At 53.3% G+C, this 16073-nt stretch overlaps 2 protein-coding genes and 4 non-coding genes across 20 annotated transcripts; all 6 read right to left on the reverse strand.

Moving 5' to 3' along the window:
* Positions 1–231: 231 nt before the first annotated feature.
* Positions 232–2979, reverse strand: Rpl13a (ribosomal protein L13a). Its single transcript, XM_005088091.4, has 8 exons — positions 2910–2979; positions 1800–1872; positions 1522–1587; positions 1297–1398; positions 1019–1104; positions 784–843; positions 422–544; positions 232–341 (listed from the first exon to the last, which is right to left on the reverse strand). The coding sequence occupies exons 1-8, from the start codon at positions 2922–2924 to the stop codon at positions 255–257; spliced, it is 612 nt and encodes a 203-aa protein (XP_005088148.1). The 5' UTR covers positions 2925–2979; the 3' UTR covers positions 232–254.
* On the reverse strand, positions 647–734 carry LOC121136221. Its single transcript, XR_005873361.1, has one exon. It is a non-coding gene; the product is annotated as a small nucleolar RNA SNORD35 (small nucleolar RNA).
* Positions 910–980, reverse strand: LOC121136220. Its single transcript, XR_005873360.1, has one exon. It is a non-coding gene; the product is annotated as a small nucleolar RNA SNORD34 (small nucleolar RNA).
* Positions 1172–1256, reverse strand: LOC121136229. The gene has a single exon (XR_005873368.1). It is a non-coding gene; the product is annotated as a small nucleolar RNA Z195/SNORD33/SNORD32 family (small nucleolar RNA).
* On the reverse strand, positions 1539–11328 carry Flt3lg (fms related receptor tyrosine kinase 3 ligand). Of its 15 annotated transcripts, none has more exons than XM_040736173.1 (10): positions 11201–11328; positions 10843–10909; positions 10507–10617; positions 10037–10090; positions 9330–9473; positions 8859–9003; positions 6473–6651; positions 2910–3549; positions 1800–1872; positions 1539–1587 (listed from the first exon to the last, which is right to left on the reverse strand). In XM_040736173.1, the coding sequence occupies exons 2-8, from the start codon at positions 10873–10875 to the stop codon at positions 3508–3510; spliced, it is 708 nt and encodes a 235-aa protein (XP_040592107.1). In that variant the 5' UTR covers positions 10876–10909; positions 11201–11328; the 3' UTR covers positions 1539–1587; positions 1800–1872; positions 2910–3507. The 15 variants fall into 15 exon arrangements, with proteins under 15 accessions (XP_040592107.1, XP_040592106.1, XP_040592094.1 ...); XM_040736172.1 differs by having other exon boundaries at positions 10843–11032; positions 11201–11304; XM_040736160.1 differs by lacking the exon at positions 11201–11328 and adding an exon at positions 6303–6371 and having other exon boundaries at positions 10843–11194.
* On the reverse strand, positions 1688–1770 carry LOC121136230. The gene has a single exon (XR_005873369.1). It is a non-coding gene; the product is annotated as a small nucleolar RNA Z195/SNORD33/SNORD32 family (small nucleolar RNA).
* Positions 11329–16073: the final 4745 nt, after the last annotated feature.

A 16073-nucleotide genomic window follows, 5' to 3' on the forward strand; every position in this document is an offset into this window, starting at 1 on the left:
CGGAGCCAGCCAACACTTTCCCGTTTCTCTTTTTAATCTCAGCCCAGGTATGGCCCCCATTCTCATTGCTACAGAATATGGCAGTGGGTCAGACTCAAACACTGGAGGCCAAGAAAGTCTATGGTTATCACTTCAGCTTCCTAAGCACCCTCCTCCTACAGGAGCAGTGACTACAGCACCTTTGTCCCACTCCCCTGGTCGGCGATGGAGGAAGAGCAGCACAGGCAGGCATTAGCACAATGTCTTTATTGGGCTCACACCAGGAGTCCATTGGTCTTGAGGACCTCTGTGAACTTGCTTATTTTCTTCTCCACGTTCTTCTCTGCCTGTTTCCGTAGCCTCTGTGGGGTGAAGTAACAGTGGTGAGTGGCTGCTCTCCCAGGACAACCCTCCCTCCCCAGGGCGCAGGGCCTGTCCTTACCACCAGCTGCTTCTTCTTGCGGTAGTGGATCTTGGCCTTTTCCTTCCGCTTCTCTTCCAGTGTGGCCGTTACTGCCTGGTATTTCCACCCGACCTCATGAGCCAGACGCCCCAGGTAGGCAAACTGCAGGGGCACAAGGCTGTAAGGACAGGGAAGGTGCCCGCCAGCACAAGGGTGAGCTAAGGACCCTAGAGTCTACCAAAGGACACCCCTGTACAGGAGCCCCTCCTGGCATCAGCTGAGCCTGTGGCATTCTCGGCACTGCCCGTCAGTGGCCTCCGCAGACCATCGTGAGAAAAAACCATCATCTGCCAGTCCTGAGAACCACGCCTAGACAGACCACTCTGCAACTTTGAGCTTACCTTTCTGGTAGGCTTCAGCCGCAGAACCTTGAGGGCGGCAGGGACCACCATCCGCTTTTTCTGTTAGAGAAGGAGAGGGCTCAGAGACCTTTTGTGAGTAACACCTGGGAAGGAGGCTGGTGGGGCATGCGTCTCAGCCAATGGAGTTTCTCATGAGGCTCAAACAATGTAGGTAATAGCAGAACATCACAGACGCTGGACACAGGCAGTGGGAGGCTAGGCTTGCGCCGCTCACCTTGTCATAGGGTGGAGGGATCCCATCCAACACCTTGAGGCGTTCCAAGGCAGCCTGGCCTCGCTTAGTCTTGTGGGGCAGCATGCCTGTGGGAGAACAGGACTCCTTCAGAGGGGCTGAAAAGGCCCTCGTAGCCCAGAGCAGGGAGATGAGTCAGCCTCAGATGGTAGTGCATGTAGAGTTGTCTCATAGTTGGGAAACTCGAACATGAGTGGGAGACATCCTCATCACAGGCTGCAGATTCCCCATTCTCCATGGTACCCACAGGCCCAGCTTACCTCGCACAGTGCGCCAGAAAATGCGGCTCGGGGCTCGGAAGTGGTAGGGGCCTCGAGAGGGGTTGGTGTTCATCCGCTTTCGGAGAAAAGCCAGGTACTTTACTGTCAAGAAGAAAGTGGATGAGGTCTCCTCAGTCCCAGAAACAGTTCCTTATACCAAAGACCTGTTTGTCCAGGACTCAAGTCAACACCCCACCTGGAGACGATGCCCGGGCCCTCACTCACATTTGTTTCTGTAGAAATTTCCAGAAATGTTGATGCCTTCACAGCGAACAACAACTACCTTCCGGCCTAGACAGAAGAGTCAGAAATGTCACAACTGAATACCCACCAAAACCACATCCCAGACCGGATGCAAATCTGCTCCAAAACCAGGACAAAGAGGGGCTGTCAAGTCTCAGAGCGGTGCATGGGTTGATCTCACAGTCGTGAGACTCAAACGAAAGATGGTGATTGTTGCTCATCACTGACTTGCAGGCAAACAAGTTCCTAATGAAACTTACCCAGTAGCACCTGCTTCGCCACAATGGCCGCCAGGCGGCCCAGAAGATGGCCTCTGCCATCCAACACTAGAACCTGTGGGAGACAAAAGGTTTAGGAAGCAGGTTCTCCTAGTTAAGTTACCAACAGCATGCCTTATCAACCAGATAGTGTCCCAAAGGGGTACAATAAACCAAAAGCCTAAGGCTGCCCCAGCATAGACAAGACCTCAAGTGCCTGCAACCTTAGCTTCACCACGTTTCACGCCACGCCTCAAGTAGCTAGACAGCTGGCATCTATTCAATGCTAAGTCTAGGCTACAGCGGCTCTGCATCAGTCTCAACTCGCTCATAAGCAACAGAAGTCATCTTACAAGCCGCATAAAGCGAGCTGGAGATGGCTCAGCCGTTAAAGGCTAGGCTCACAACCAAAAACAAACCGCATAAAGCAAAACCTACTAGTTCGTAATTCTGTAAAGCCAGTGGACACTCAACTCACATACGGTGGCTGGCATGTGCTTGTAACCCTGCCCAAACCACAAGAGATCCTCCAAGCATTTTCGAGGGAGAAAAAATTTTTCCACAGGCAGCATCACTACAGACTTGTCTAAGACATCTTAAACAGAGGTGAAATTCGATTCCTGAATAACCTCAAAATCAGATGCTTCTGCCGAAGTCTGGTCTGCACGTGCTCACTCCGTATCAGCTACGGACTTTGCGAGCACCCAAGAGGACTGCATGTTATCGCACCAGAAGCTACAGGAAACGGCAGCCTCCACCTCAGCAGTCTCCCGCTCCCTCGGACCGCACAAACCTACAACCCCAGCAACGAGCGACCAAGCTCCCCGCATCCCATCGGCCTGAGACGAGGCCTCTGGAAGTTGGTAGCGGAGCTGGGAACCAAGCCCCACTCCCGTCTTCCCAGAAGCGTAGCGTCCTCGTCGCCCCGTACCGAAAGGCATCGGCGGCTCGCTATGCCCACGTTACACACTCCCCTCGCGTCCCAGCGTTCCTCTTTTGCTTAGCTGCCGTCCTCACGTTCCATCGCACACGTGGAGTGCAGCGGAGGCCCCCAGCCCGCTCCCGCCCGGAGCACACCCGACCCCACACCGCCCGCCGCGCGCAGAGCCCAACCTGTCCCTCCGCCATCTTCGGCAGCCGCCTGGGAAAGGAGGAGGTCTTGGCGCAGGGTTTCTTATCCCTTGCTGCAGGGGCGGAGGAAGTGACGCAGCCAGGGCCGAACGGAAGGCTTTCTGCCTTTTCATTGGCTGAAGCGCCGTGCATGCGCACGCTGGAAGGTGGGCCGTCTTTACCTTGTCCAATCAAGGTTGGACCTCGGCGGCCATGGCTGTGCGGGGCGGGAGGTCACGTGGGTCCCGAGGCGGCTTCGGCGGCACCAGGCCGTCCCGCCGCGGCGGCCATATTTTGGAGGGCGTGCTCCTCTCCGTGCGTGGGCCCGCCTTGGGGAGCGCCATGACGCCCCTCTAGTAACCACGGACGCAGAGCACGTGGTGACCATAAGGGGGCGAGCGTAAGCCCTGGCCGGCTCTGCAGTGTGTGCGTCGGAAGTCTTGCGGGTGCGTCCCCTCACTTCAGCCTCGTGGTGGGCGAGTCTAGGAGTTTCCGAATATTACACAGGTAGAGGCAGCTATCCAAGATGAAGAGATGGTGGAAGGAGGCCTTGCAGGTCCTGAGCCGCGCACACCTGCTTGTGTTTCCACGGGCCTTCGTATCAGCTAAGCACGTTATCTGAGATGCCCTCCCCGATGTGCACCTATAGCCCCCCCGCGAAAAAAAAGCAGTAGATTGGGCAGTCTCGTTGACTCAGTTTCTCTAGAGAAACTCCCCAAACATCCCAGCCTGAATCGACTCCTCCTGGAGGCTCCAACACTTTGTTCTCCTGCCACTCGGCTATGATCTCCGATTGGGCTGCTTCTGCCTCTTAGAGTTCTGTTAGAGCATTACCCAGCGCTGACCTGGGCCATCGGTGGCTTCAGAAAACAAGCAGAACCTGTTGTCGTGGTTTTGGCTTTTAACACAGGATTTCTGCAACTCAGGCTCGCCTTAAACTCGATCCTGCCTCAGCTTCTGGGGAGCTGGGATTACATCACAAAGCACCGCAAAACCAAGATCCTGAAGCCTAAAACAGCCCACCCATTCCCTGTCCCATCCACAGATAGGTCCGGAAGAGCTGGTAAAAAACCATTTATATACAAATTCATGGGAGCAAGGTCTTTGTACAGAGTGGGGTGAGTGGGGCTGGGTTCTGATGTTGACTCCATCCAGGGGAGAGGGCTGGAGGGGCAGCGAGGTCCAAGAGGGGGCCAGCCTCCACCCAACTTTCCCTGTGTCCAACGTCTGTCAGGTGAGTCGTGCTGGGCCTCAGTATGCTCTGTGAAACTGGATCATCAATGGTCTGTCTGAGGCCTGGAGTTCTCAGTCTGCCCCTACCTGTGAGCCACGCCCCCAGCACCTTTCAGGCCAGCCCTCTGCCCCTGAGCTACACCCTCCCGCCCCGCCCCGCCCCCATTGAGGTTAGCCTCGAATTTCTATGTATTAGTAGATAACCCAGAATCCTGACCCTTCTGACTCCTCTCCAGGGTGTAGGAACTACGGACTTGCACCACAAAATCTGCTCCAAGTTTTTTTGGTTTTGTTTTTTTTCCAAAGGGAGTCTTACAGGCAGGTGTGGTGACACACACCTTTAATCCTATTGCTGAGGAGGCAGAGGCAGGTGGATCTCTGAGTTGCAAACTAGCCTGATCTACACAGCAGTTCCAAATCAGATAAGACTACAAGAGACCCTGTCTCAAAACAAACAAAACAAATCGTGGCCCTCAAGCTGGCTTAAAGGATAAAAGGTCTCTGCCACCAACCTGCCACAAAGCCTGAAGACCTGAGTTCCATCCCTGGGGCCCACCTGGGAGAAGAACCAGCTCCTGCCAGTTGACCTCTGACTTGCTCACAGGCATCACGATACACTTATGCAGCCCCCAGGAATTCTTATTTGTTGCCAGGCGGTGGTGGCGCATGCCTGGAATCCCAGCACTCGGGAGGCAGAGGCAGGTGGATCTCTGTGAGTTCGAGGCCAGCCTGGTCTACAAGAGCTAGTTCCAGGACAGCCTCCAAAACAGGACGGTCTCGGAACCCCCCCCCCAAAAAAAGCAACATTTTTGTTTTGGGAGGGTTGAGTGTAATTTTCTCAAAAGAAGAATTACTGTGTGGAGTGATAGTACACAGCTGTGATCCCAGCACTCCAGAGGTGGAGGCAAGAGAACGGATTACCTAGGAGTTCCAGGCCATCTGAGCTACAGAGACACCATTTCAAAAAAAATAATTGGGATTATGGACATGTACCACTATGTCTGATAAATGGTGTGCATTTCAGAAACATCCCCAGAAAATGGGAAACCACAGAATTTAGGAACTGTTCCAGCTCGTTTTAACCGAGCTGACGACGGGGTCTGTTTTGGCAGTGTAGATGGTGAGTGTAGGTGAAGGGTCTCTGGTGACTCTAGTGACTGTGGTGGCCCTGCCTCCAGCTCCAGCTCCACCTCAGCATCTCCATTTTACACTTATTGAGAAAGATCTCAGTAAGTGGTCCAGGCCGGCTGTGACATTCATTTCCTCCGCCTCAGCCTTTCGCATCCTAAGATCCCAGCAGTTGCTTTGTTTTAAGGAGCAACCACACAGGCTACAAAGTTCTTCTGCCTCCCTCTTTCCAAGTCAGCGTCCGCAGCTTCAGCATCCAGTTCAGAGGTGCTGGACCACAGGCGCTCGTCGCCGGACCCGGACATCGAGTCCTCTGGGCAGGGATGTGGTCAGCGCTTGGGGCTTGCCTAGCTTGCTCCTTGTTTTGGTTCCCAACTCTAGCACCCAGAAAACAATGAAAAAAGAAAAAGGAAAGCCTCATCTATGACATGCCTATAGGCCCAGCTATTCAGAAAGCTGAGACAGAAAGATTCATCGACGTGTTCAAAGTCAGTTTGGGGAACATACTGAGCCATTGCAAAAAAAATAAGTGTAACTGGACTGAGTTTTTGTTTGTTTATTTGAGACAGGAGACAAGGGTGCACTGTGTATCTCACAATGGCCTTGAACTCACTGTGTAGCCCAGGCTGGCCAGACCTTTGAGCAATCCTGCTCTGGCCTCTCAAATTCTGGGATTACAGGTGTAGCCTCCACGTTATGCGTATTGTGAGTGTAAAGCACACGGCCAACTCTAAAGTATGGGTACTTTTGGGGGGACCGGCCTTCTCACCTTCTTCCCTGCCTCCTGCTTTTTCTCCCCATGCCACTCTTCCCTCTCAGCCTCCCGAGGCTCTCTGCTGCTCGTGTGGTGGCCACTTCAGAACCCCCCTGAGCTTCGTCACACTGGAAGTCTATGGAAGGCTGCTCTTCCCCGACACACCCCACTTCCCTGAACCGCTGTCCCTCCTAAGAGACACAGGGAGACCCGCCCTCACCTTGGACTGACTCTCTGTCCCTGAGCCTGACCCCATGTTCCAGTATCAGTGGAGGACTCACCGAGATAAGACCCTGGCTGAGTCAACGCTGCCCAAGTGTCAGATCCTAGGGACGGGAGGTGAGGGGCACCTGAGGCCCCCACAGCGCCAGCCTCAGTACACTTGCAAGGCCACATGCCACCCTCACCCCTTGCCACCCTCCCCATCCATCTGCCCTGGGCTCTCGCTCACCCCAGGTCGGAGCTCCGCCCTCCTTCTCGCCCTTTGCCAGCGAAGGCCCCAGGCAGCTGCCAGCAGCACGAGCGTGAGAGGCAGCAGCAGCCAGAGCAACAGCTGGCTGGACTGAGGCTCTGGAATTTCTGTGACTTCTAGGGCTACAGGACTCCTTGGGGGCAGCAGGGTAGAGGAGTCTGGGGAGAGAACAGAACCAGGTAACTGAGGGGTCGTCAGAGCGAGCGCTGGGAAGTCCTGGAGCACCACGGGTGATGGTGCATGAAGGGTTTGCAATCGACCGACCAAGATCTGGGGCAGGGGAGGGGGGAAAATAGGCCAGGCAGCACATGCCTTTAATCCAGCATTCTAGAGACATAGAAAAAAAGAAAACGAAAAAACAAGAAAAAAAAACTGTTACCCAGAAACCCAGGGCTCACTCAGTCTCCCTTCCTGCCCTAGACAGACAGACTGAAGTTCTGTTTTCTCAACAACAGGTAATCAGAGGTCATAAAAAGGCAAATAGACGTTTTCTTTAGTAGTGTAGCAATTGGTAAGGTGCCCTGTAAATAACTTCTCAAGCAGAGTTCCTGTAGTCAACCTACCTCATTGGCTTAAGAAAAATAGTAGAGAGACTAGTTGGACAGAGGATCAGTGATAAAGGGAGCCAAGAGGAAGTAAGAATATAATAAAAATGTGTACATGTTTCATGAGACACATTTTTTTTTTTTCGAGACAGGGTTTCTCTGTATTGTTTTGGAGGCTCTCCTGGAACTCACTTTGTAGACCAGGATGGCCTCGAACTCACAAAGATCCACCTGCCTCTGCCTCCCAAGTGCTGGGATTAAAGGCGTGCGCCACCAACGCCCGGCTGAGACACATTATTATATATAAATATATTGATAAAAACTTGAAAAAAAGAAAGGCAACAAAGCCAGACTTGGCAGCTTCACACCTGTAATCCCAGCAATCAAGGCAGCCAGGAGGGTTTCTTTGAGTTCAAGGCCAGACTAGCCTACGTAGTATGGAAATGTCTTGAGACATATTATTTGTTGTGAAATAGAATATTTGTTTAGAGTCAGGCAGTGGCAGCACACGCCTTTAATCCCAGCACTCAGGAGGCAGAGGCAGGTGGATCTCTGTGAGTCTGAGGCCAGCCTGGTCTACAGAGTGAGTTCCAGGACAGGCTCCAAAGCTATACAAAGAAATCCTGTTTTTAGAAAAAAAGGATGTTTAATTGTGTTACATTTATTTGTGTTGCAGAATAATTGTTTAACTATGTAAAGATGTGTTACTTTTGTTGATTCTGCATTTATTTAAGGTGTGTTACATTTGTTTATGCTGCCTTTGCTAACAGTGTAAAAATATATTTGTTTATGCTGTATTTGTTTAATTATGTAAAGATGTATTGCTCTTTCACTGAGCCTAAGCCACCTGATTGGTCTAATAAAAAACTGACCGGCTAATAGCTAGGCGGAGGAGGGATAGGCGGGGCTGGTAGGCAGAGGGAAAAGGGGAGTCAGCCAGACAGACTCAGAGGAAGCAGGGCAGCAGGATGGACGGCACACAGATGAGGTAAACAAAAGCATACAGATGAACAGAAATGGGTTACTTTAGTTAAAAAAGAAAGCTAGTTAGAAACAAGGCTAAGCTAAGACTGACAAGTTTCCATGTCTTTATTTGAGAGCCCAAAGACAAAGCCTGCTACAATCATATATAACTAATGTGAAAAAAGAAAAACATGGTGGCTTCACACTTATAATCCCAGCACTCAGGACAGGCAGGAGGGTTGCTTTGAGTCCAAGGCCAGACTAGCCTTCTTCCCTGCCTCGAAAAAGAAAAAAGAAAGAAAGGAAGGAAGAGAAAGGAAAAGGATTGGAGAGACGATCAGCAGTCGAGCTCACTCACTGCCCTTACATTGGACCTGGTTTCCTTTCTCCGCACCTATGTTCACAACGACCTGTAATGCCAGTTCCAGGGAAGCTGATGCCCTCTTCTGGCTTCTTACAGCACCAGACACACATTCAGTGTAAAACACTTATACACAAAACATTAATTAAAAAAAGTCAGGTGGTGGTGGCACACGCGTTTAATCCCAGCACTTGGGAGGCAGAAGCCAGATCTCAGTGAGTTCAAGGCCAGCCTGGTCTACAGAGTGAGTTCCAGGACAGCGAGGGCTACACAGGGTAATTCTGTCCCAAAAAACAAAAACAAAAAACCAAAAAAGAAGGAGAAGAGGAAGGAGAGGGAGAAGGAGAAGAAGAAATAAGAAAAAGAGAGGTTGTCTCAAGGCTAAATCACGCCTAGTGGAAGCAGAGGCCTCTAGGGCATGCAACAGGCAAGACTGTGGGCTTGGGCTGTGAGCCCGGTGGCACTGGGGGATGCTGGGCTCCGGCGCTGCTGTTACCGGGCTGGCACTGCACCTCCAGGCACCGAGAGAAATTCTGGCAGGCCTTCCCCATACAAGGCTTCAGGGCCAACAGCTGCGTGCAGGTGTCCTGCAGGAGGTGGGAGATGTTGGTCTGGACGAAGCGAAGGCATTCTGGGAGAGGCTGGGAGCAGGGAGGGATAGGTCATTATCATGTCACACCAGTGTCTCCACCAACCCATCCCCCAAACCTGCAGAGGACACGGAGCCAGCGGGCCCAGGTCTCAGACTCCAGGGTTGCCCAGCTGTTAGGGAAGAGAACCCCTTAGTAACGGCCTTCTTCACCTACTGATCCCCAGGTGACCTGAGGGCGTGGAGGTTCCAGCTCTACCACTGTGCTATGCTGTGGGCAAAGGGACTCCCCGCAAAAGACCTAGGGGAGCTGTGTGTGCTTCACGGCTTGGGGAGGGACTTGGCTCCCTTCATTTGTTACCAAGTTCCAGTGCTAACCCGGAAGGCACACGAGGTGACAAAATGTATCTCCGTGTTGACAACCTCCAGGAGCTTTTGCATTTCAGACCCTGCCACGGTCTTCAGTCTCTCCATCCAGCGCTGGGCCAGGAAGAGGCTCCATAAGGCCTTGCAGTGTTTCTCCTGCAGATCGAGAGAGAGGCCAGGTCTCAGGGAGGCGGGGCGGGAGCAGAGGACTAGCAGGGGGTGGCCCGAGTCTCAAGGGTGATGGTCGAAAGAGACGGCTGGGCCCACATGAGGGCGGGGCTAGGTGTCAGAAGAGGATGGGCGTGGCCAGATGCCTAAGGTAGGTTGGGCGGGGCCGGGGTCCTGAAAGAGGCGGGGCTTGCTAGAGACCCGAAGGTTCAGAACGGTGGGCTGGTACTTGTGTGAGGTGGGGCCTGGCCAGATACCAAGGGGGAGAAGTGTCAGGACTATAGGTCTGAGGACCCCTGGCGGAAGGGCGGGGCCCGAGAGGGAGAAACGGACAGTGAGGGTAGGCTTGAGAGCTTCATGGAGGGAGACTGGCGGCCCAGACTTGTGGAAGATCGAGCCAGGTCGTCTGGGTCGGGTGGGGGCGGGCCGAGGGTCTAGATCGCCAGGGCTGAGGGAGCAGGAGGTGGCCCACTAGCCTTGTCCCTTAAAGGGCGGCGCATCTTGAGTCTGGTTCCCACCTCCATCCCGGGGCCCTCCCGACAGTGACTCACGTCCTGAAGATTGATGGCCACAGTGACTGGGTAATCTTTAAGCAGGTAGTCAGTCTGTGGGAGAAAACAAGCTGAGATCTGACTGGAAGCAGGAGACAGGCTATAGTCAGGGGAGACAGACCCTGAGACAAGGGGACACAGAGAAAGGAAGACAGAGAGGTGTCCAGAGAGAGAGGGACACAACGGACGGAGCATGGACCCAGAAACAGAGAGAGACCTAGAGACAGTGAGAGAGAGACCCAGAGACAGAAACCCAGAGACACAGCGACAGAGACCCAGAGACAGAAACCCAGAGACACAGCGACAGAGACCCAGAGACAGAAACCCAGAGACACAGCGACAGAGACCCACGCAGAGAGATCCAGAGACACGGACAGAAACCCAGAGAGGAACGGACACAGAGAGAGATGGGCAGTGGTGGGCGGCAGGGGCCCAGCACGGTGGCCTGGCCTGGGTGGGAGCCGGCTCACCAACTCGCTGATCCTCACGTGGAAGTTGGAGGAGATGGGGCTGTGGCTGAAGAAACAGTCAGGTGTCCCCCGCAGGCAAGGACTCAGCAGCAGCAGCAGCAGCAGGGAGGACTACAGAGAGGCGGCATCCATGCAGGGGCTGGCTCCCTGCACCCTGTTTCCTTCCTTAACTGGGTGTTATCTCCCCTGTCTCTGCCTGTCCCGCACTTGGCTGGTGTGACAAACCTGTGTCCATGTTTCTCCATCTCATCCTTCCGACCCTGTCCCGGGTCTGTCCCTCCATCCCTCGTCCATCTCCCTTCCCCGCCCTGCTCCATCACCCCTCAGTATACGCACATTTGGGTTCCAGGCTGGCACCAGCACTGTCATCTCGGCCGGGGACCCCTCATGCCTGTGGCAGGGTCTTGGAAGGGACAGAAGGACAGGCCTCACACCCTGCAGCCCCTTCCCTGCTCGCCTCGGTACCCCGCTCCGCCCTGTCGCCTTTGATGTGGGTGCGTTTCCGCCTCCTGCTCCCTCAGGCTTCCTGCATGATCCCCAGTTACAGTGAAAAGTCATCTCCTCTTCTAAGAATTCCGACAGACGGTCCCATCCCCAGAATCCTCCCGAGGCCTTGCACCCTGCTCCCTCGGCCCGGGAGTGGGGACCCTGGAACCGCCCCTCGGGGACCTGGAAAGCCATTCACCCCACGCACCAGGCTTGCCCCAGCTGGGTGTGGAACGATCAAGCTGGGTGACAGCCAAAGACCGAAAGTGAAACGAAGCTTTGGGGTAAGACAGTGCAAGGGGTGAGTCCGTGCCCGGGCAGGACGCGCCACCTAGTGGTAACAAGTGGCGTGCTCACAGGCCTCAGCACAGCTTATGGACAGCGACAGGGTGTAGTTCACCTTAGCTAGTTAGTTGCAACCAGGCCTTCCAGCTTCAAAGTGTATATAGAATCCGACCAGTGCCCATCACATCAGCTGCCACCATGCTAGCCTTGCCTCCACCGTCTCCCACAAAGAATGGCATAGTGGCCTCCTGAGGTCCCTATTGCCTAGCTCCCTGCTGCCCCGGGAGCACAGACCTTGTGAACCTGTCAATCCAGTCCCTCCAGTCTCTGGGTTCCTGAATCTTTCGAGATAAAAGTCTAGGCTTCAAGCTGGGAATTGGTGGAGCACGCCTTTAATCCCAGCACTCAGGAGGCAGAAGCAGGTGGACCTCTGTGAGTTCGAGGCCAGCCTGCTCTACAGAGCAAGTTCCAGGACAGTCTCCAAAACAATACAGAGAAACCCTGTCTCGAAACAAAACAAAACAAAAAAAGGTCTTGGCTTCAGCGTGTGTGGTGATGGTGCAGACAGGTCACCCCAGCTACCAAGAAGCCTTGGAGGCAGGAGGACTGAAGATTGAGGGCTAGATGAGTTCAAGGCTGGCCTGGGCAATTTACTAAGACCCTGTCTCAAAAATTAAAGCAGGACAGATGCACAGCTCAGCTGGAGAGCAGTTGCCTAGAAGCCACCAGTGAGTCGGTGGCACAGTGCTTGTCTAGCATGGTCCAGACCCTTGACTCAACCCTTTCCTGCCTCAGGCCTCCAGATCTGCAGTATTTGACCCTGTGCTACCCTAACCTCTCCCTGCTAACCTCATGCTATGTTCCTTTCCAACACTAGCCAGCCTTGGTGTGTGTGAGGTGGGTATACTCTTACTCCACAGCCTTTGCACGGGCTGTTTCCTCACTGGAGAATACCCTTCCCTTCCAGATACCTATGTCCTCCCCCATCTCATCCAAGTCTCTGCTTAGCACAAGGCAGAGGCTTCACAAACACCGTCTTCCAAGTCACACCCCTGCAGCAGGGACTCACCCTGCTTTGTTCTTATCGGCACTGAGCACACCCTGTGGCTTACTTATCTTCCCCACTGTCTTGGCTTCCGCAGTGGCTGTTTCCACCCTGCAAAGCCCTCGCACCGACAACTACACCTGCCTGGCTGCAGCATCAACTACACGGATGTGTATCTGATGACTGCCTGGCAGGCTCTGTCTGGCTTTGGTTTTGGTTCCTGGGATTTTCCCAGTAGGGGGAGTGTTGTGTGTTCACCAGGACTGGACCTGGACTGCACCCGAGTTTCCGCTGAGGCGATTCAGAAAGAAGCAGGTTGTGTCCCAAAGACCAAGAATGGAGAATATGGAGGCAGGAGGACCAGGAGTTCAAGGTCAGCCTGGCCTACATAAGACACTGTCTCCAAATAGGCAGGGCAGAGTGATGCTACCTTTAGTCCCAGCACCCAGGAGAGCAGAGGCAGGTGGATCTCTGCGAGTTCAAGGCCAGCCTGGTCTACACAGCAAGCTCCAGACTTGCCTGGACTACGTGGTGAGACCCTGTCTCAAGAACATAAAACAAAAGAAAACACATCAACCAAACAACCAAACAAACAAAACCAAGGCCGGCTGGCAAGATGGCTCAGTGGGTAAAGGCACCCACTTTGAAGCCAGATAATCCAAGAGTCAAATCTCTGGGGTCCACGAGAGAGCCTATTTCCAAACTGGTCGATGGCCTTCATGTATCCTCATGGCACCCGCACACACAACATAAATAAATTCAAAAAGGAAACAGAGGCTAAGGGCAGCGCTGGTTTCAGTGCCAGTCTGTGTACAACTCAGCCACCTATTGGAAGATTCAGGGCTCTGTCTGCCTATCTGCCAGGACCCCGGTGTGAATTCTGAACACTAAAAAAGTCTCTCCTGTGTTTTAGCCTAGCTTGGGCTACATGAGACGCTGTCTCAAAAAGTCAGATGATGCTGAAGGTGATTCTGGTCTTAGCCTCCAGGACCCCCAGTCTTTCCAGCAAAAGCCCCCAGCCTGGACCACAGTCCGAGAGATGATGTGGAGCCTCTGCAGTCCTTTTCCCACAATGCTGGTTCCACCACGGTGATCTGGGACAACTCTTGTGTTAGCTTCCTGCTCATCCAACAAGAGATTACAAATTCAGTGATTGGAAACAAGAGCTTATCCCCAGCCAGGCAGTGATGACGCATGCCTTTAACCGCAGAGGCAGAGGCAGAGGCAGGTGGATCTCTGAGTTTGAAGCCAGTCTGGTGTACAGAGTGAGTTCCAGGACGGCTAGGGCTACCCAGAGAAACCCTGTCTCAAAGGAAAAAAAAAAAGCCCATTAAATCCGAAGGTCATAAAGTCCAACTGGCTCCCTCTGCAGGACCCAGGGGAGAACTTTGCTACTACAGCTCCTGACATTCTTGGTTTTGTGGCAGCTCCCTCCCCCCTCCCTTCCTCTCTCCTTCTCCCCCCCTCCCCCCCTCCCCTCACCCTTCTGCACACGCTTCTGTTGTGTCTTTTCTTGGATTTAGGGTCAACTTAGGTAATGTACGGCGACCTCATCTCAAGATCCTGGGGCTGCAGACAGCACAGTCCTTGGCTGGAATCCACCGAAACCCTGGATGCCAGCTCCGGCATGGCGGAAACAGGGCTGCGCAGTGCACACCTGTAGTTTCAGCAGACCCACTGAGACTGAAGTCCTCTGCCAATGTGTGCTCCCTGTGCTGCATCCTGCTGCTGATGCAGATGGTGGGGTGCACAGGCCATGGTTAGCTTGTTGAGCAGTGTTGTCTTCAGAGCACCAAAGCTTCAAGGAATTTGTCACCAGTCTGACAGATGTCTGGCTAGTGCTGGCTTTGTCACTGTGAGCTTGGCTAGCCCCTAGTCCTCTCTAAGTTGAAGTTTTTCTACCCTGTGCTGAGAGGTGAGGTAGTAAACTGGACAAAAACACAAGGGATCTTCTTTTTTTTTTTAAGATTTATTTATTGGGGCTGGAGAGATGGCTCAGAGGTTAAGGGCACTGACTGTTCTTCCTGAGGTCCTGAGTTCAATTCCCAGCAACCACATGGTGGCCCACAACCATCTGTAGTGAGATCTGGTGCCCTCTTCTGGTATGCAGACATACATGAGACAAGATGTTGTTGTATTCATAATAAATAAATCTTTTAAAAAAAGATTTATTATGTATACAGTATTCTGCCTGCATTCATATCTGCATGCCAGAAGAGGGTTGTGAGCCACCATGTGGGTGCTGGGAATTGAACTCAGGTCCTCTGGAAGAGCAGTCAGGGCTCTTAACCACTGGACTGTCTCTCCAGACTGGGATCTTCTTTTTTTGGTTTTTCGAGACAGGGTTTCTCTGCATTGTTTTGGAGGCTGTCCTGGAACTCGCTCTGTAGACCAGGCTTGGTCTCGAACTCACAGAGATCCACCTGCCTCTGCCTCTGCTGGGATTAAAGGCGTGTGCCACCACCCCCTGCTCAAGGGATCTTCTTTTTGTGTAGTCCTAGGGATTGAACCCAGGACTTCCCCCATGCTAGGCAGGCATGCTACTGTTGAACCAGGTCCCAGCCTCTTCCTGGGGATTTCTATGCAGGAGCTCTACTGCTGAGCCACACCTCCAACCCTGTGCAGTTCCGTCTCTTCCTTGGGCCACCTGAGGTAGATGGCTCCAAATCTCTAGCCTGTCCACAGCCTTTCCTGTAGAATCCTAACTCCACCCCGGCCGGGAACTCTGGCATGCTTGTATGTCTTGCTTTGGCCAATGACTTGAGAGAAGGGACTGAGGGTCCCCTGGGTGAAGCTCTCTCTCCTCTCTCTCTCTCTCTCTCTCTCTCTCTCTCTCTCTCTCTCTCTCTCTCTCTCTCTCTCTCTCTCTCTCTCTCTCTCTCTCTCTCTCTCTCTCTCTCGTCTTACTAAGTATACTTGTAGCCCTGGCCTGGAACAAGATACAGACAAGGCTGCCCTCAAACTCAAGGAGACCCTCCTGCCCTGCCTCTGGAAATTAAAGGACTAGAAGGAGGACTCGAGATTAAAAGCACTTACTACCCAGGCCCTGAGTTCAGGTCCCAGCTCCATGGTATCCAATTACTCTCTTCTGGCCTCGCATGCCCACACCCACTTACATAGTAAAAGCAAAGGACATACTGTGCTGGCTTGTTTTGTTATTTGTTTCAAGACAGGGTTTCTGGCAGCCCTCGCCGTCCTGGAAGTCACTGTGTAGACCAGGCTGGCCTGGAACTCAGACTCCCCTGCTGGGGTTAAAGGCGTGCGCCACCACTGCCGCGCTTGGGCTGGGTACTCTCATGACAACTTGACAAGCTACAGTCATCTGAGGGGAGAGACTCAATTCTCAAATTGCCTCCATAAGATGTGGCTCAGGCAAGCCTGTGTGTGGGGCATTTTCTTAATCAGTGGCACTGGAGAGCACAGCCCAGAGAGTGCCACCCCTGGTGGTCACGGATGCTGGAAGAAAGCAGGCTGAGCAAGGCTTTAAGCACTCCTGCATCAGCTCCCAGGTTCCTGCCAGGTTTGAGTTCCTGACTTGGTTTTCTTCAGTGAATTGTGATTTGGAATGTGCAAAGTAAATAAACGCCCCCCCCAAGTTGCTTTTGGGCATGGTGCTACAACACAGCAACAGTGACCTTAAGTAAGACACAGAGAGGCCAGTGTTGGTGGCGCACGCCTTTAATCCCAGCACTCGGGAGGCAGAGGCAGGCGGATCTCTGTGAGTTCGAGGCCAGCCTGGTCTTCAGAGTGA

This window comes from Mesocricetus auratus, unplaced genomic scaffold (genome assembly GCF_017639785.1).
Source record: "Mesocricetus auratus isolate SY011 unplaced genomic scaffold, BCM_Maur_2.0 Super-Scaffold_100054, whole genome shotgun sequence".
NCBI classification, from domain to species: Eukaryota; Metazoa; Chordata; class Mammalia; order Rodentia; family Cricetidae; genus Mesocricetus; species Mesocricetus auratus.